This window comes from Alosa alosa, chromosome 9 (assembly GCF_017589495.1).
Source record: "Alosa alosa isolate M-15738 ecotype Scorff River chromosome 9, AALO_Geno_1.1, whole genome shotgun sequence".
NCBI lineage: Eukaryota > Metazoa > Chordata > Actinopteri > Clupeiformes > Clupeidae > Alosa > Alosa alosa.
This window is the reverse complement of record NC_063197.1, coordinates 23,705,382-23,724,139: the sequence shown is the minus strand read 5'-3', so window position 1 is coordinate 23,724,139 and position 18,758 is coordinate 23,705,382. Positions and strand designations below refer to the sequence as shown.

Below are 18,758 nucleotides of genomic sequence, written 5' to 3'. Positions count from 1 at the left end.
ACATGACAATTTCACTTAACTTAAAAGACTAGGTCAAAAAACTTCCCAGAATCCCAAACATGATAGCAGAATTTTTCCAATCACAACTACAAACTATACCTTTCAACTGTGATTTTTGTATGCATTAGTGTCAGGAATGCATTACTTCTGAAGTCAGGAACAGTTATTATTTTCTGATATTAAGAACAGAAAAACTTTTATTATGAAGACAACTGACATTTCCGTCACAGACACAAGGAATAACTTTTGATACAGTATAAAATATAGCAATACATACAACAGGAAATGAGAGCACAGCACACTTAAAAGGTTACATTTTTATATAAATGATTATCTTTTGTGTTTAACAGTCATGTCTCAGCCATATATGTTATATAAACAAGGACAAGTCCCCCTCCCTAACTCTGTGATTCAGCATGTAACTGCCAACGTTCATTGACCAGTTCCAGATACAGATATTTCAGAGGCATACTTTGGCATAGTCAGCAACAGTCAGTTTGAAAGACATTCCACTACATATCAAAACCCTTCCAAAATATCAAAGTGTTTGGTAATGGTAGCACTGCATCTACATACTGTACCTCTAAGCAGTTAGCAATGATCAATGCAGTCTGCAGAGTCAGAAGACTGCTCTGAGGAATGGTTCATATTGTTGGCAGTTATTTTGGCTACAGGGAGAGAAGGATGAAAGGTTTCATTGGAAACATGTTTGTAATATAGCACATTTCACATTTTCTCATATGAAACAGAGCCATGAAACATACTACAAATATTGTTCCTATGACAACATCTGTATTGACATCTCTTCATATAGTAGTAGGTGTTGGCAACTAATTGATTTATAAATGAATGCACACACACACACAAACACATACACACATACATGAACATACACACATCAAATGAAATCTCAGTCTTTCCAGTGACTATGTGGGTTTGGAATGCTTGAGCAGCCTGAGTGATGTGATGCGATCATAAATGTCACCTACCTCAGCCATGACGGGCAGATTGATGTGCGGGTGGAGCCACATGGTCCTGTGCGCCTTCTCTGCCTGCCTCTGCCTCAGTTTCCGGAGTAACCTCTGCACTTTACGGTCCCTCGGGTCAGCACACTTCACTGCCCTCTTCGTGTACAATCTGTTCACATTGCACAGCAGGGAACACGTCAAAAGTTGATGCAATCCTTTAAACTCCGTTTTAATTAAGAGAAATGCAACAAAAGGGCATCTGTTCACAGTATCCTCAAGAATTTATGTAACTTAGAGGTTTCCCCCATAAAACACGGGCAGAAAACATTCCTTTGCAAACTATTTGAGGCACTGGATGCAATTAACAAGTAGAGATTTTTTTTTTTTTTTCAATAACGAGATCTGAAATAGATAGCAATGCCTTGGGGCATTCAATGGAATATTTTCCATGTCTGGTGATCACTCCTGGATGCTTGGAATACTTGCATGACTGCTTGTATGCTGCAGTCTGGGCCTTCTGTCTGCTCCTCAAACCTCAGCACATCTTTGGTCCGCACTTTCCCTTCGGAGTACTGCATGCAGCACTGAACGTCCCGCTGCATCTGGACACCCTTCCCTGTTCAAAAAGACACACAGGGATACCCTCACATGCAGAAAACAGTGTAGTTTCCCATAAGAACCTCGGTTTGAGGTGTTAAGAGTTGATCTCACTCTCTATACACCCTCCTCGGGATTTCTGGTGGGGCTAATTTGCCTCTATAAATATCACATTTGTTTTATTTGAATTGGAACTCCCTACAACATTGTTAGTGATATTGATAACAGGTCCTAAGTGACACACACAAACACTCACTCCTCTATTCATTCACATAATGTCCATGGAATCCGATTACTCCACTGTAAGCATGCATATAACAGTTCTTGAACAGGCAGCAGGTAGACTTCATCATGCAGAATTCCAAAGCTTCAGGTTACACTTTTAGAATGCAGTTTGTGAAAAGACTTCATTTTGAATACGACCTCTCCAGAGACTTGAATACCTAGCTTTGCATTCTAATGCTTATTTCCCTTTACATGGTGAAACACTGAAATATTAAGCATAGCAGCATGCATTTAAAGCATCTAAACAAGCACTCATTTGAGAATCATGTTTCCCTGTGCTACTCTTCTGTTTGCATCCCTCTAGTGTCCATGCTGGCAGCATGTTGGCCTGTGTCCCTCTCTCCATCTCTCTCAATCTGTCTCTCTCACTCTCTCTCCTCCTGCAGCCTCACTTCGCCATCACACTAACCTGACAAACTCACACAGCAGCAGGGGCGTGAGCTCGCAGCGCAGAAGGACAACGCTGTCTTACCTTCCAGGGAGCCGAGGAAAACGGCAATAAGGCAAATCACGGCCACACTCTGCAGATACATGGTGAGCCCGGGAGGAATTAATCCGCTGTGCTGTTTCTCGCGCTCTGTCTTTTATTTCTCCTGTCTCCCTCCCGCCCTCCTGCTCTTTTTTCCTCCCTCCCTCCCTCCCTCCCTCCCTCGCTCCTTTTCTCTCTCTCTCTATCTTGCACACTCTCTTACCCTCACTCTTTCTCTCTCTCTCTCTCTCAAACACACACACACAAAGACACACACACACACACACCCACATGCTCCTTCACTCTCCTCTCCAGCCCTCTCAGTCTTATGTGATTCCTGTGTCTTCGTTGTATTCCACACCTCTGGAAGATTTTCAGCAGACCATAAAAAGTGTAATATAAACACTGCAAGACCTGATTTCCCCCCATCTTCTTACAAAGGAAAGGGACCATGTACCAGAGGGCCTGAACTAAAAATACACTCCAGAATTCACAGGAACTCTTAACAAGCTCCTCAGCTGCAAAACACTCCATAATATTTGTGGTCAGATGGTTAGAAACTTAAAACCTGAGAGCCAATACCTTATGTAGGCATTACATAATGCCAAAACAGTTGACTCTCATCATCAAACAGTGGGTGAGATCACCACAAGGTACCTTGGCTTTCAGCTTCCTCTCTGGGCACCAAAACAACAAACTTAACAAGGATATTTATGGTTTTCTTTCAGGCCCTTTTATGTGGTTATTCAAAATTTGTTCTTAATCAGTTGTACTTTATGCATCACTGAAGTGTATAATGAAATGAAATCGCTCTATTTGTCAAGGTCTTTCGTGACCTATGAAAAGGTGTATACAAAGCAGGAAACCTTGCTCACCTGATAAAGTGAATGATGTTTACACATTGTGATAGCAATTAACATTGTGACACTGACATTTCCATTCAGACTTACAATATTTACATTATGCAGCAGTTATGGTGTACTGTGATCCCTTACTGATTTTTTTACATACCTGAAGTCGTGAAATTGAAAATATGTAGTCTATGTTTTGGCAGGGCGGGGTGGGGGGTATGGAATTCATCTCTAAAAAATCAGGATGGAACTTTTCAGCTGCAAAAACATACCATCCCCATGACTTCAAATGTGCTCACAGGCCAAGTACATATCCTGCATATCTTTTTGACGATTGTAAGCTCACTGAAAAGTTACAGTCATAAGTATGCCCACTACCACTGAATGAAAACTACTCCTGCACCTATCTTCTACTGTGTCCTTGCAAGGACAGAGACTCAGTGGGAAGAAACAGGCTCCAGAAACAAGTCCAGACTCCCAGAGCAATATTCATAATTAATCAACAGTTGTCTCTGAAAATGCCACAAAGGAGGATAAACAGGTATCTTGCATATGCTCAGTACTGTGTATAAAGTTGTAACAGTTGATTCTTATATTATTGTACTTATCTAGCACATCAATCAACTGTTAATTGTTACAAGTATGTGGGTGTTCATTGTAAATAATTCTCTATGACAAAGATGGCAATGGAAACAGTGAGAAAATGTGTAAGTTGTGCTTGTGCGTGGAGATTAATGGGCTGTGAATAATATCATGAGGGAACGAGAGAGAAGTAATGAGGGCAAGCACAAATGGCACTAAAACTCCATTGCCAAATAAACAATGTTTTGTCTTCGGGAATTTAAAAAGGCTTTATAATAAGCAAATTAATGTTCACAAGCACTATAAAAAGGCTAAGCCATTTAGGAGCGCTGTAACTATGCCCCTTTGCTGGCACAAAATGTTTGTTTTGTAGTTATGTTTCCAGAAATACCTTGACTGAATACCTTTCACATTTCAGGCCTGAGTTCATTTCCTTTGTGGGACATTGTCCATATTTGGGGTCCACCTGTGTGGCATGTTCTGCTTCTAAGTTTTCCTCTGCTCTGGACAGGGTTTATTCTAATCTTCAGTAAAGCACTTGATATGCTTTTCTGAATTAGATGGGCAGCTTGGCTTTTTCCTCCCCAGTGCACCATGTGTCCACAGTTAGCACAGTGAATGGAATCGTCAGGCTTACAGCCTGGACACAAACTAATAGATATTTGGGAAAACAAAAAGGAGATTCCCCTTTAGTCTTCACCCTGGAGTGTACAAGATGTTTCCTTTCGACAACCATCCACTAATATCATGTCATGACAGTGTTCAAGAATTTGCTATGTTCTTCTACCTTCCCTAACCCTACAAACAAAATAACTTTTAACATAAAAGATCATAAAGTATTCTGCGAAGCATACATACAGAACCAAATTAAATAGGCCAAGGTTGCAACCACCTGACATTTAAGCAAGACATGCTTCCACGGCCCAAAAATGGATTACAAATGTAATACTCTGAAATACATATGACCATTCTGTAATTTGCATCTTGAGTGGGATTACAGTGCTTTGTTTAAAATGTTTGAATACCATATAATGTATGATCATTTGTGCTGCTCACACAATTTCCCTTCTTCAAAACAAATAGGCCTTACATATGGAGCTTCTCAATCTTTTTGGGGCTAAGGAACACCTGAGGTCAAACCAAAGCACCCAGGCACATTGCACATTGATGAATGTCTGACACATTATTATAGGCACTCATATGCCCATATTTTTCCATACAAGTGTTCATGAGCAGAGCACAAAAGAAGTATTATTTATTCAGATTGGAAGAGGGGATTTTATTTTGTTGCTCGACAAGGGAAAGGGTGCGGTGCTGCCAAAGTTGTGAGAGTTCTCACTCCTCAGATTGGTCTGTAGACATGATTTTTTGGTGCTATAGCAGGCAGGTAAAAACAGTTGCCAAATCTAGAACTTGCAACATTTCCTAACCGTTCAAGAATTTGCTATGTTCTTCTACCTTCCCTAACCCTACAAACAAAATAACTTTTAACATAAAAGATCATAAAGTATTCTGCGAAGCATACATACAGAACCAAATTAAATAGGCCAAGGTTGCAACCACCTGACATTTAAGCAAGACATGCTTCCACGCCCAAAAATGGATTACAAATGTAATACTCTGAAATACATATGACCATTCTGTAATTTGCATCTTGAGTGGGATTACAGTGCTTTGTTTAAAATGTTTGAATACCATATAATGTATTATGTAATGTAACATTTCCTAACCGTAAACTATTATGACAAGCTTGCCTAGAAGGAGTTGTGAGACGCAACTCAGCTTCACATGAAATCAAACTGAGAATGGTCGCCTAAATTTTATCTGTATAATAAAAGTTGCACATTTCTGCCTAAAATTATTTTTAATCAAAAAATCGTCATTGACGTGTTAATGCTCCTACTGCATATTTCATTCATAAAATGCTCCTACAACCTATTTTATACTCCTGTACAAAAACGCATCGTGTTCCTCAGCACACCCGTTGGGAACCACTGGGCGAGGATATTATTACATTAATATGCACTCTTCCCATTCAGTTGTGCCAAACTGATGATAACTGATCCCCATAATGCTCAGAGTCAATTATTATTCTGAACTTCTTACTCACATGCCTTCCTCAAATCACTCAAATTCTAAAGAAGGCATGGTGTTGAAAACACAACATAACACTGCTGTATAATGCTCCTATTCCTGATGGGAATTGCAATAGGTGATCTTCACTATCTTACCCAGCTAAGTTGGGTATGGTTTGCAAATCTGATAGAAACTTTAAATTTGATCTAACGGCTTCTACACACAGTTGCGTTCCATCAACGCATGCCAGTGGGTGTTCCCGACGGTAGCTATGCAAATGACTTGAAGTATAACCGTAATTTGATTTGGTTGGTGCTGTCAGTCGATTGGCTTGATTGGCCGGTGCCGTCTGTCGGTGCAACAACAGCTGAACTTCTCAACGCGAGCGGCGGGAGAAACGCGACGCAACGGACCCACAATTCAGTTCGGCAACGGATGACGTGAGCCCATGTAAAGTGAATGGGATGCGTCTCCAGCAACGCAACGCATGCAGCTGTGTGTAGGAGCCGTAACCAAGTCGATCTCATCATGATCACCACTGGTACTCATATGTTGACCCAATATACAAAAGGTCAACACAGTAGACCACAGACCTAAATATTAGGCCATCACAGGCAGTGAACAATCAATAACTGTTCTAGACTCTGCTTCAGACTGAAGACCACAATACCAAATCGAGTGCAATCAGTTGTACTAGCAAAGCATGCAGTTATCAGCGCAGCTCATTTTGGGTGTAATTCACTGAGCTGAAGCAAGCAGTTGCTATAACTAAGTGTAACTAAACTAGCCTGGTTTCAACAGACTTAGGCTAGGGTCAAACCACAAGTCTTATTACTCCATTCTGATTTTTGTGTGGCTGTTCACATTGTTTTTATTAAATGTGGCCAATATCCTTCCCCAGTATGAGTCCTGAACTGACTCGCATGAGCAAAACAACCACAAACAAATACACACACACAGCACACAGCTTAGACTGACTGACTGACTACATTCATAGCTGTCTTTTTCCATTTTCACCAAGTGATGCTATAACTCACATCAGAGAGCGTGCTCCAACTTCTGGTGCTCCAATGAAATGTTTGGAATTATGCCAGTGCAAAACGCTTACTAATGTCAATCAAGAACGTAAGTCGCATGAATTCTGATATATAACTATGGGCTCTGTGTACTAGCTTACAACAAGCACCTGAAGATGAATGCTTTAGTTGTACCAAAACGAAAGAAATACAATGTAATGCAGCCTTAATGTCCGTGAGCGGCTCTAAGGAGCACTGCTTTGCCACTCTGCTCGGCTTCAAGTCATAAAAGCGATTTTAGCTCACCTTTGTCCTAAAAACGCCAGCCTACGTGCAGTGGCTGTACAAAGCAAGGAGGAAAGGATTTTCGGTGAGCACGTTTTGGTACAACTGAAGCATTCCTCTACAGTTGCTTGTTCACAGCGATGTCAACAAACAGGAAACTGGTTTGCCGACTTCAGTAAGCTAGTGCACAGAGCCCATTCAGACTGCATGTCGCATTGCAAAAAAATCAGACCTGTGTCAGATTCAGACCACATATGGAAGTGGCACAAATCAGAATTGAAAGTCAGATTTCGCACTGCTTGACAACACCAGATATGGGTCACATCAAGTGAAAAAGTCGGATTTGTTATGGTAGTGTGACCCTAGCCTAATTCACTTCATGAAGAGAGTATGGGTACTCAATTGAGAAATGTTTCCAACCTTAGTATCGTAATGAGCAGACTTTGCATTAACTTTGAAATAATTGGTCCAGCTTAATCTAATCATATTCATCACGGATTTCTAACATTACTTCCTACTTCGCCTAACCCTTACAACCTGATGATGAACTGCATCAGCAATCAGGAAACAATATTTACCTTTGCTGTAAATTTACACTACTACAGCCACTTTCGATTTCGAAACTAAGGTCATCCCCTCTCGTCGCCGATTGTCTCACCATCCTGATGGCTGAGGGAAACATAAACACATCGAGAGGAGCCAGACTAGTATCTCAGTGAAATAGAAATGAGTGGGGGGTGGGTGCGAGGCCAGGCTAGAACTGAAGATCAGTTACATAAGAAAAGGGAGTGCAAAGATATACATTTATTTTGTAAAAAAAGTTTATTTTCAAAAAACTTATCAGGCTGTTTCATAATATGTACAAGACACTTACACCCACAAAGAAAAGTGTGACTTCCAACACTTGTCGATGATTTTGGCCACAACAGTCCTATTATCCTGGATTATCCTTCCCAGTCCATTAGATAAACACAATGTAGGCTAGGTCTATATCCAGTTTTCACTGTACTTTTGCTCTCCATCTGCAAATATCAATCCAAGGTACCTAAAGGCAACGAAAAGAGAGACAACTGCTAAGTAATGATGGATTGGCTGACTGCCTACTACTGCATGCTCTTTTCTTAGCTGTGGATATCAGTGCAAATCATTCATTTGTACACTTCGTGGTGAGTTCAGGTTTTAACGTACCTTCAAGAAACGCAAACTCATCAATTGCTTCAATGGCATTATCTATAGAGTTAAAGCAAAGTAAACTAAGATCAAAGGAAAATATTTAGATTTCTGTTGGCATACCCAAACTGAATCCGATTTTAATATAAATATGTTGGGCTTAGATGATCTCACCTAGGTCTTTCCTTTGCAGTGTTTTCCGTTTCCCCTGCTGTGCATACACCAGTGCATCTTTAGCAATCATTTCCACAAACAATTCCTGTTAAGAATGAGAAGGGCAATTCCAGTTTAAACACACCATGCCTCCAACACAGATAGTAGTCTTATTTATGTGTCAGACTGACACAAAGATCGATGCCGGTTTTCGGCAGGCAACAAGTTTCCACTGTGACTTATTCATTAGCATGGCTGATTATTAATGTTAATGATTAGTTATCCGACTAGCAAGCTAGGTAGCCTAACTAACTAGCTTAGCCTACGTACTGTAGCCTTCGCAATGATGAAAACAGACTCTTGACTAGCCAGCGTGACGTCCGGGTCAGCTTTCATGAGAGCCTTTATCCGAGCCAAAGGTAATTTCGCCAAGCGGCTCTGAGGAGCGTTTGTAGCACCCGTTTGCTGTGAATTTTCTTCGTCTCCATCTGTCCCCCGAGGTTCGTCTTCAATGACATTTCGGTCTAGGTCAGAGTCTGCACCCTGTGCAGGTCCAAGAGTTGCCGCCATTCTACACGACTAAAAATGTGATGATGACAGACGCATTTCAGTCGTAAAGTCCTATTTCAAACATGAGAGATGGGAACGTAAATGGCGTAAATAGTAGTCGTGAATCGTACGTCGCTCTGTTTCCATTCCACCGCCAACCTCTTTGAACACGAAGGAGGTGTGGCTAAACTAATGTAGGCTATCAATATGTGACAAGGCAAGGGTTGCGCGAGGATGCAATTAAATGTAAGGCATACCTGTCAACACTCCCGTTTTTCCCGGGTTTCTCCCGTATTTCAAGGTCATCTCCCAGCACCCTCACGTTTTGTTATTTCTCCCGGAAAACTCCCGTAATTTGCATGGCCATCAAACTTAATTTTAAAATCATTGATCCATTCAGGTTGCCAGATTGTGTATGAAATACACCCTACACATACACGATCACTTGGTTTCAATTTCAACCGTTTTGTCATAGGCTAAAACCTGGCAACCCAAAACCCAAATAAGGAAGCGGGTGCCAACTGCGCAGCCTGAGTCTCGTCGTAAGCAAGCGGGCTAGTTGAATGGCCTACTCCAGAACTAGCTGTTGTGAAATTGTTGGGAATTTAATTGATTAACACATCACATAAACTGTTATTGAGTGTTGTTGATACACTGAACTTGTTCCCTCGGAACCAAATCTGACGGCAAGCAGCTTTGGAGTTTTGGAAGTAGGCTGCTAGGCCTAGGCATACCCATTATTTTTGTGTATTTTATATAGTTTTCTTTTCGTTTTTTGTAATTTCCTTACACTTTACACTACAAAAGCTTACAAGTTTACACACCTAAGAACCAATGCATGAAATGCTCTGGAATAATGTAAAGCACCATACCAAAAATGTAATAGACTGGTTCTTTAAGGCTGTGTGTGTATGTGTGTGTGTGTGTGTGTGTGTGTCAGATTACAGCTGTTGAACTTTTGCACATCTTCGCCATCTAAACATGGATTTCCTCAGATGCTGTTTCACTGTCCGCATGTGACTTGTCAGAAACTCCAATAGGCTACTATGAAAAAAAAAAAAACAACAACTAAATATATTATATAAATTTTGCTCATTTGTAGGCCTAAATGGCATGGAAAATGGTAGCCTATAATGAAATCTACAATAAAACATGATTTTAGCTTGCTTATAATATATGATAAAGCTCGCAACAAATATTGTCAGACAGGAGGTGGATTTTAAATGGAATGAACTAAATCACTGTCGCTAAATATACCCTCTGTGACATGGCACAAGCTTGTTAGAGCTTTAGCAGCACCTCCATGGCCTTATTGCAAAGTGGGGCCGTGGATATTAATAAGTGTGTCTAATTGGATTAATCAGCGGTGATCTTGAGAGCTCTCAGGCTAAGACAGTCCTCAGTCCACACCAACTGCCTCAAGCAGAGGATGAAAGACCCGCAGCCGCCAGGTAACTATCCTCAGACATTCCTCTTTATTTTTAGCTGTTTTGAAGTTTAGAGGACAAGATCATGTAGAACATTTTGTTGATGAGGAATTTGAAGAAATGGATCATTGTTGGTAGCTTGTTGTGTGTAGGCCTATAGCATCATGTCTGATGGACAGGTGTAAATGCTGTGGTCCTTACTGAATGTGAATTTCCTCTGAAGTTTTTTGATTAGACTATTATATATTTGAGGCTTTTCTAAGGTAGTATTTGATGTAAAATCTGATTAAAAATAATATAGTATGCTACTCATTACAGAATTTAGTCCTTTAAAAGGCTGACCACAAGCTCAATATCACACATCATAATGCCAAATCGGCTACACAACATACTCATACACTAATCATCACATACACTATACACCACACTTGCATTACAGTTTTATAATATGCTATCATATTACAGTTAACAGATAGTGAATGGCTACCTATCCTAAATGTGCATAAATGTCTGTGTTTGAATGTATTCATGTGTTTGTATGTCAAGTGATCCTGACTTGTAGCCATATTGCAAAAATGAAATTAACCTCACCATGAATGAACAGGCACTTTAAGGTCATGAATGAATCTTCTCCCACTGAATGGAGTACAAAGGATTTCCTTCTCTGTGTCTTATCTTGACCTGAACTCTTGTGTAACCCTATCAGTCCCGATGTCCTGACCTACCACCGGAAATTATTCGCCCATTTACTCAAACAAAAGTAAAAATGGAGTGTGTGGAGCTTTATGTTTTCGCTTGCTTTAATAGTAAGAAATATAGTGTCAGTTATGACTTATAAAAACAACATAATCAAAATGATTGAAAACAATTATTTTCCTGAATTCTGTTTTGCATCAATGCTCTGTTTTTTTTCTTGAGTTTAAAATCCAGCGCACCTCTGTTTACAGTGGTATCCATTGCATACATTACCTTTTTTACATATATTTTTGTTTTGTTTTTCAGTTGAATTATACTTCAGATTCTATAGAGAGCAATATGGATTTTCAATGTCATACCTCCACTCATACTGCATTCAAAGGATACAACTGAGACCGCACACAACTGAACAGAAGCACTGCCTTATGTAGTTATGTGGCTGGGGTTGGGGGCCCCTTCAAAAAATGTCAAAAACATTTTTTGCATGATAGCAAGCCTTTGATCAGTGTCAGCTGCCGGTTTCTGCATGCATGCATTTACATATAGCTTGTCGTTTTTGACCAAAATTCCTTACCACTGCTTCAAGATATACAGTTTAATTCTGACCTGTTAATGAACTGCATTGAGTGATTCAATGTGGGAGTGTAACTGCTGATGCAACAACACAAGCAACTCTAAAGAGATTTCAGGAGGAAGCATGTAGTCAGTGCATCAAAGGTGTGTGTGCCTGCTGGCTTCGTGGAGAAACATTGGTCATGTCTATAAAGGCCACTGGTGGCCTTGTCATCCCATCATCCTGCACCAGCCTCTCTTGACCTAATCCCACCACACAACTGTGTGTTGTGTTACAGCAGTGTACACTCTGTTCCCTTCGGTTCAGGATATTAGTCTGTACGTATCTGTCTGTAAGAGTCTGTGGGTTGACGTAAGCTGATGAGACATCAGTGGAGAGAGTATTTGTGCTGCTATACATTTGTATATCTGTTCTCCTTTGATTCATTCAAATGGAGAGGTGTGGTGTTACTGAACTTAGCCCATTTACACAATACTGAACAAGGACTATTGTTTATAATGATTCATAACTTTGAATGTCTTGGGGGTAAGATAATATATGTGAGTGAATAATGTCAGAGTGATGCTAAAATCAATCAATGACTGGCAAAATTTGTTGATTTTATGACTTGTCTGGTGAACAAATGGCTTTGCTTTGTTTCTCCAGGTCTGAAGACAAAGAAATCATGGTCAATGCTGCAGCGAGGCAAGAAGAAGACTAAGGAGGAGATGGTCGAGAACAAGCCCAAGCCCGCACCAGTCCAGAAGCCACCACCGCTCACAGCAGAACAGAGGATGAAGCAAACGCCCATTGAGAGGGTCATCTATGACATGGCCCACAATGAGAGAATGGTGAACGACCTCATTCTGGGCCGAAGGATATCCTTCTATGAGCTCCGAGGGGAAGTGGGAGCAGGGAATTTTTCCTATGTCAAACTAGGGATTCATGCCCTAACAAAAGGTAAGATCTATTAATAGTCATACTATGTGCAATCGTTACAAAAACTGAGTCAAGTACAGTTGACCATGCGTACATATGGAGAAGTTTTATTGAAAGATTGTGTTCTCTTGGTTTACTTAACTGTAAAGTCTTTGACAGGATACAGTTGAGCATTTCAAATGTAGCCAAAACCAAAGAGGTGGTCCTTTGGAATAAATAGTTCCTAATCATCTCAAATCCTCACGACCCCCTTGGGAATATGCTGTTATATTTTCTCTTTAATTTGTTTTGAGGAACAGTTTGGATGCCCATGGGGAATCAGAAAATATGTGGGGGGTATCTGGTTTATTCAGATATTTTGGGCACACATTTTTTAGACTTAAATGAGACTAGTGGGAAGCTTCGAATTATTTCTGTCCTGCTGCCGTGACTGACCCCCCCAGTGTGCTCTCTCTACCCCCCTCCTCCACTTTCCCCCGTCTCCATACAGAAAGGGTAGCCGTCAAGATTCTTGACAAGAGCCGTCAGGACAAGAAGACACAGTCTCTGTTTGCCTCGGAGATCCAGTGCATGGAGAAGCTGTCCCACCCCAACATTGTGCGCCTCTACGAGGTGCTGGAGACCAGCAAGCGCCTGTATTTGGCTATGGAGTACGGAAGTGGCGGGGATCTATACTCACGGATCAGCAGCAGGGGGCGCCTGCCGGACCTGGAGAGCAAGCTGGTGTTTGCACAGATCATTTCGGCCATCAAGTACATGGTTAGCAGTCCTCACCTCAATATGACTATGCTTTGGTGGTCAGATCTGGCTAATGGACAGTAACATATTCAGTCATAAGGCAGATACTTTTATACCATAGCTCAAAGTATCCTAATCAATCAAATGCATTTAAATGATTATTATTATTTAATCATTTACTGTAATGTATATTTACCATTTTTATCATCACAGGAAATAACCATATCCCACTATATGAAGACCTGTGTAGATAGATAGAATCGGGTCACAACAATTACTTACATGGCCCATAAAGAAAAAAGTACTGCCTTGGTAAAGATGTATATGTTTCCACCTAGGTCTGAATCATGTGACATGTACTTGTAAAAGGTTGTATGATTACAGTGGATAACCTTTATGCACTTTCATGTTTTGTGTTCACAGCATGAGAACAACATTGTCCACAGGGATTTGAAAGCAGAAAACATTTTCTACACCACGACTTACTGCATCAAAGTGGGCGACTTTGGCTTCAGCACGGTGACCAGCCCCACTGAGACCCTGACCACGTTCTGTGGCTCGCCGCCATATGCAGCCCCGGAGCTCTTCAAGGAGAAAGGCTACATCGGCCAATACGTGGACATATGGGCCCTGGGCATCCTGCTGTACTTCATGGTGACGGCGAACACGCCCTTCGCCGCCGACAACCTGAGCCGACTGAAACGAATAATCTTACACGGCGCTTATGTCATCCCGCCACACGTGCCTGATCCCTGTCAGCTGGTCATCAAGGGGATGCTTCGGCAGGTCCCCAACGACCGCTCCTCCATCTCCCAAATCATGAGCAGCAAATGGCTTAGCGGGATCGAGTACCCAAAGCCGTATCCCATGCTCAATCTGACCCCAGCGCACCTGGTGGACACAACCGGCACGCTGACGGTGGAGGAGAAGGAGGTGAAAACGGCATTGAGTGATCTGGGCATCACAGGGGCCCACCTGCAGAACAATTGTGCGGACTCTCACAGCCCTATCACAGGAACCTACCGCATCCTGATGCACCGCATACAGAAGAGGAGGTCTGTGGAAGCAGTGGGCTACACGTCTTTGTATCCAGAGGAATTCCAAACCAAAAACTCTTGGGTTGATTCGGCACTGAAACATAATCCATCTTCTGTCTGTGCTATCCTGTAGGCCTTGGTCCTTTGATCTACTGCAATATTGTCATACTTCAGGAGAAAAACAGTGCATCTGCCTGTGAAAACATGCAGATAGGGCCATTATTTATCATTCACTTTGTCTTTTCGAGTTTTGAAGAGGTCTTCTAACAATAAAAATATAATAGTAGTAATAAGCTTTATTTGTATAGCACTTTTCATACACAGAATGCAGCTCAAAGTGCTTTACATTTGAAGCATTTAACACAATAATATAGAGAAAAAATAGGACAGAGGCTGACGCAGGATTAAAGATTTAGAACTTTTTTTAAATCCTAGTTAAAGGAACCTGACATCACAAATTTCAAGTTCGAGTTCAAGTGGTTTATTACATGTTACTCATAAAAGGAATTATAAGTAATGAAATTCCCTGGGCTCAAGAGCCAGCTCAACTCTAAAGAAGAAATGAAAAGTAGAAATTAAAAGTATAGTGTATATAAGGTATATTTAGTGTGTGTATGGTGTGTGTGTAGGGGGAGGGGGGCAAATTCTCTATTCTGAAACAAAACACCAAGATATTACTTCTAAAAGTGCAATATGCCCTTTAATCAGTGCATTGCATTAAGAACAGTATTACTTATGCAAAATGAAGAAGTTTACTCATGCAGCAAGATATGTATCTCCTATTTTGTGTTTCTTTAAAAGAATTTTACTCAGGGAGGACTACTATGTTTAAAAAATTATTATATTTTTTATGTTTTTTTTACAATCACTGCTTTTTTGAGTGTTTATTGGGTGCTCTATCATAGATCAGTTTGTATAAAACAAATTTGGCTATTAAATGTCATGTATATCTGTTTGAAGTTGTATTTGTATCTCAATTTCAGGGTTTCAGGTTTAATCACAACTTGATCATTTTCTCACTGTAAAGCATTTACAGCACTTTATTACCCTAATTCTTTTATATTATTAAATGGTTAGCACTTCTTTCACTGTTTTCAGGTGATTGACAGTCACGGGAGTTTTTCTGTATGAGAAACACCATTCCAGTCCTGTTGAGACGTGAGAACCCGCGTAATGTTGAATGCAAGATGATAGAATGACTTACGATGTCACAAATCTCTGCCAAAAAAAATCTATGTCAGCAGTAACTTTCTACAGTTTCACAATGTGCTTCATGTCTGAAAAGAGGATCTTGACAACTCTTGAAAAGAATTGTATCATACCAAATCATTGAGTCTTTATTTTTTTACCACTCTACTGTGATTATAGGTAATAAAACCCTGGTATGCAGATGTATTCCTCTGCAAAGCTGAATCATAGCTTGAAACCTTGTTCATCCATCAGAAGCTGTTTATATTTTGTGAAAGCATTGTATATCACTGAAATATTCAACTCTCTTGGAAATTAAACACAAAAACTCATTGGACTCTCAGTGAACTCAGAGGTATTTATACCCTGAAACTGGCTTGAGATAATATTTTAATAAATGGTATTGTTATTCTTCAAACACGTCTAAATAGATGCTTATAATGGCTCTGTATTTTGTTTTGAAATGGCTTAGTTTTTTTAATCAAAATCAACTGCAAGTTGTTCGTGTCATGTTTTGAGATTAACTGTTCTTGGCAAGGATAAAATGATACACATCGTAACAATATACAATAAACATACAACACATTGTAACAATAAGAATGAACAGAATGTAAAAATGATTAAAGTTAAGAAAACTCTCTTGCAAAATAATCATGAAATATGGATAAATGGATAAATCTAATACTGAACAAGAATGAGCATGTTAAGAAATAGCTGGTAATGAAACACCATATCATATATCAAGCATGCAACCTCATGCCAGTATGACACACAAGGTTACTGCCAAAGGGTGTGACAAATTTCCTCTTTGCATGCTGGTCTCTCTTGTACTTGCTGGTCTGTTCCCCATGCTCCCAGTCTCTCTCACATTCTCTTGTTATTCTGTCAGAGCAATATATTACATTAATACAATTCAAGAATTGAACAAGGTAAGAGAAAACACAGTTCAGGGGAGCCATGTGAGTGACATGGCATCTTATAGAGATGAAATGACTAAGTGGAAGTAATAAATATTATAAACTAAAGTAGCATAGTAGCATACACATGTTTCTACTTGTAAGTGTTTCTGTCTCCCTGATCATAATTCTTTAGTAGAAGCGAGTGTGTTGATGGTCAAGGCAGCCAAAGGATGAATTATGTTGATGGATGTGCATCTTGCTTTAAGGTTTTATTAGCTTTGTGAGTTATACATGCATTTTTTCTGGCTCCCTAACGGGCATAAAATAGTCCACATCTAAGCATACAGTGGAAAAGTATGGCTTCTAGATGTCAATGTATTTTACCTTTATCAAACTTTTTTTCCCATGCCTATTTTTTATTTTTTTGTTTGAAACAATGCAAACAAAATGAACAAAACAAAGAAACTGGCTTCATTGCACAGAAATACTGAGGAATATCCTCTACTTTTAAATTCCTTCTGACTGCAGAAACAAAACAGTTTTATGTTTTGACCACAAAACTACTTTGGACCATGAAAGCTATGAGCATAATCACTTCTAGCGCTGAACACTAGATCACACACATTCTGAATTCATTAGGAAGAACACTATGGATATATGGATACACCTGTAGATTTCTGTTCTTTTATTGAAAAGATACAAAACAATACAAAAATATGGCCACTGTTGTGTTCTTTTTTCTTATCAAAATTATTCAGTTAGACAGAAAGATCACATTCAAAACATTCAAATATTCACAGTTTGATAACAGTGTTAAAAGTAGGCTACATCAGGATTAAATGTATTTTTTTTTATTATTTTTATTTGACACATTCACTGAAAACTTAACCTACCATGAATCAGTGACACCTTCGGGCATGTGGTTACACTAACAGATAAACTGAACTGATTGTGACAAGCCATATATCAACATAAGCAGAATTTCACAGTAATGCAGATTTTGGGATTGAATTTTATCTTGACAAATCCCTGGGTGATAACACTCTAGTACCGATCGTCTAGAAAGATTCGGCCTTCAGTAGACTGCCAAATCAAGCTCCGCTATGGGGTCTGACAAAAGAAGAAACAATAATATAGGAATTTAGTTATATTTCCTCATTTATTTAATATCAGTTGAAACAATAAAGTCATGTAAAGAGAAATAAGTACCTCAGTTACATCTTGCTCTGCGTGTTTTTCATCTTTTTATTTTTCCTGTCTTTAACTTCAGTGATCAGTTGTTTCACCCAAGTTTGTTCAGGATTTGCACAGAAAGACTTTTTGTTCTTTAGAGTGAATCTTCAGTATGAAAAACAATACAGATGAAGTTTTAGTACAGAAAATGGCATATCTTTTCCACACCGTGTGTGTGTGTGTGTGTGTGTGTGTGTGTGTGTGTGTGTGTATTTGTGTCTGTGTATGTGTGTATACAGATTCACTTGTACAATTGTACAAGTGAATTTGTGTGTGTGTATTTGTGTTGCATGTTAAGATGTGTGATTGTGTTTATTTTGTAGCAATATTGGAACATTTTGTATAAACACATTTCAAGCACTCACACCACAGCTGGAATGTTACATCCTCCATCTGTTTCCTGAACCCTATACTTCTCAACCCTTCTTTTGGTCGACTTTTTGACACCAGTAACATATTTCAGGCAGCAGTTCTCATAGGAACCTATACAAAAAGAAAGAAAAGTCCATTTCATATTGTAATTGTTGCTATCAGTGATGGTAAAGTTTGCTGATACTGCTGATACACATCACACAAATAATGACAGCAGAACATGACAAGGGGATGAGTAAATGAGGATATTTTCTCTAACTATATTGAACACAGTGCATGCACTTTACCACCTTGACACCATTCGGCCATTCAGGATTTGTTAAGTTGGTCCGACAGACCATCAGCAGAGACCCACACAAGACACTTACCTTGAGCCAGGCTTGGGCACATGCACGCCAATATCAGCACAAAGAACAGAATAGAGAACTGCATGGCTGAATCCCTGGAGGTAACAACCTGCAAAACATTAGTCATCTTTTACTGGCCATCTGTCACAATCCAGAGAGGAAGTTGTTGTGCAATTCTTTTCAGTGCAGACCATACATCAAAAAATTATGTCAAGTATTTTTATGCAGATGCAGCATCCAGTCTAAAAACAAATATCTTATTAGAGGTTGATATTTATGCATACACATACATACAGCTTCAAGCTAACAAGCTTACAACTTACAATAA

General features: G+C 39.8%; 4 protein-coding genes across 6 annotated transcripts; 1 reads left to right on the top strand and 3 right to left on the bottom strand.

Moving 5' to 3' along the window:
- Positions 1–215: 215 nt before the first annotated feature.
- Positions 216–11,060, bottom strand: ccl44 (chemokine (C-C motif) ligand 44). Of its 2 annotated transcripts, none has more exons than XM_048252612.1 (4): positions 11,020–11,060; positions 1,455–1,584; positions 990–1,137; positions 216–668 (listed from the first exon to the last, which is right to left on the bottom strand). In XM_048252612.1, exons 1-4 carry the CDS (start codon positions 11,045–11,047, stop codon positions 660–662), a joined length of 315 nt encoding a protein of 104 aa, XP_048108569.1. In that variant the 5' UTR covers positions 11,048–11,060; the 3' UTR covers positions 216–659. The 2 variants fall into 2 exon arrangements, with proteins under 2 accessions (XP_048108569.1, XP_048108568.1); XM_048252611.1 differs by lacking the exon at positions 11,020–11,060 and adding an exon at positions 2,323–2,427.
- Positions 7,933–9,150, bottom strand: pole4 (polymerase (DNA-directed), epsilon 4, accessory subunit). 2 transcript variants are annotated; one of them, XM_048252610.1, is made up of 4 exons: positions 8,783–9,150; positions 8,474–8,558; positions 8,318–8,382; positions 7,933–8,174 (listed from the first exon to the last, which is right to left on the bottom strand). In XM_048252610.1, the coding sequence occupies exons 1-3, from the start codon at positions 9,020–9,022 to the stop codon at positions 8,360–8,362; spliced, it is 348 nt and encodes a 115-aa protein (XP_048108567.1). In that variant the 5' UTR covers positions 9,023–9,150; the 3' UTR covers positions 7,933–8,174; positions 8,318–8,359. The 2 variants fall into 2 exon arrangements, with proteins under 2 accessions (XP_048108567.1, XP_048108566.1); XM_048252609.1 differs by having other exon boundaries at positions 8,318–8,359; positions 8,783–9,144.
- On the top strand, positions 10,419–16,164 carry LOC125300587 (serine/threonine-protein kinase NIM1). The gene is made up of 4 exons (XM_048252608.1): positions 10,419–10,452; positions 12,344–12,637; positions 13,107–13,375; positions 13,778–16,164. The coding sequence occupies exons 1-4, from the start codon at positions 10,431–10,433 to the stop codon at positions 14,522–14,524; spliced, it is 1,332 nt and encodes a 443-aa protein (XP_048108565.1). The 5' UTR covers positions 10,419–10,430; the 3' UTR covers positions 14,525–16,164.
- Positions 16,165–17,148: 984 nt separating this feature from the next.
- Positions 17,149–18,758, bottom strand: ccl25b (chemokine (C-C motif) ligand 25b). Its single transcript, XM_048252839.1, has 5 exons — positions 18,754–18,758; positions 18,452–18,539; positions 18,077–18,194; positions 17,688–17,816; positions 17,149–17,588 (listed from the first exon to the last, which is right to left on the bottom strand). The coding sequence occupies exons 2-4, from the start codon at positions 18,513–18,515 to the stop codon at positions 17,693–17,695; spliced, it is 306 nt and encodes a 101-aa protein (XP_048108796.1). The 5' UTR covers positions 18,516–18,539; positions 18,754–18,758; the 3' UTR covers positions 17,149–17,588; positions 17,688–17,692.

Bases quoted from the DNA above. Each gene is read 5' to 3' on its own strand.
- ccl25b (XM_048252839.1), bottom strand. From the start codon at position 18,515: ATGCAGTTCTCTATTCTGTTCTTTGTGCTGATATTGGCGTGCATGTGC. The intron at 18,195-18,451 runs GTAAGTGTCTTG...CTTTTTGTATAG, and splicing joins GTGCCCAAGCCTGGCTCAAG to GTTCCTATGAGAACTGCTGC. The intron at 17,817-18,076 runs GTGAGTGCTTGA...TTCATACTGAAG, and splicing joins TGTAACATTCCAGCTGTGGT to ATTCACTCTAAAGAACAAAA.
- LOC125300587 (XM_048252608.1), top strand. From the start codon at position 10,431: ATGAAAGACCCGCAGCCGCCAG. The intron at 12,638-13,106 runs GTAAGATCTATT...GTCTCCATACAG, and splicing joins GATTCATGCCCTAACAAAAG to AAAGGGTAGCCGTCAAGATT. The intron at 13,376-13,777 runs GTTAGCAGTCCT...TTGTGTTCACAG, and splicing joins TTTCGGCCATCAAGTACATG to CATGAGAACAACATTGTCCA.
- pole4 (XM_048252609.1), bottom strand. From the start codon at position 9,022: ATGGCGGCAACTCTTGGACCTGCACAGGGTGCAGACTCTGACCTAGAC. The intron at 8,559-8,782 runs GTACGTAGGCTA...CATTCTTAACAG, and splicing joins TCATCATTGCGAAGGCTACA to GAATTGTTTGTGGAAATGAT. The intron at 8,360-8,473 runs GTGAGATCATCT...TTAACTCTATAG, and splicing joins ACTGCAAAGGAAAGACCTAG to ATAATGCCATTGAAGCAATT.
- ccl44 (XM_048252611.1), bottom strand. From the start codon at position 2,383: ATGTATCTGCAGAGTGTGGCCGTGATTTGCCTTATTGCCGTTTTCCTC. The intron at 1,585-2,322 runs GTAAGACAGCGT...CTTTTTGAACAG, and splicing joins TTTCCTCGGCTCCCTGGAAG to GGAAGGGTGTCCAGATGCAG. The intron at 1,138-1,454 runs GCAAGTATTCCA...CAATGTGAACAG, and splicing joins TGCAGCATACAAGCAGTCAT to ATTGTACACGAAGAGGGCAG.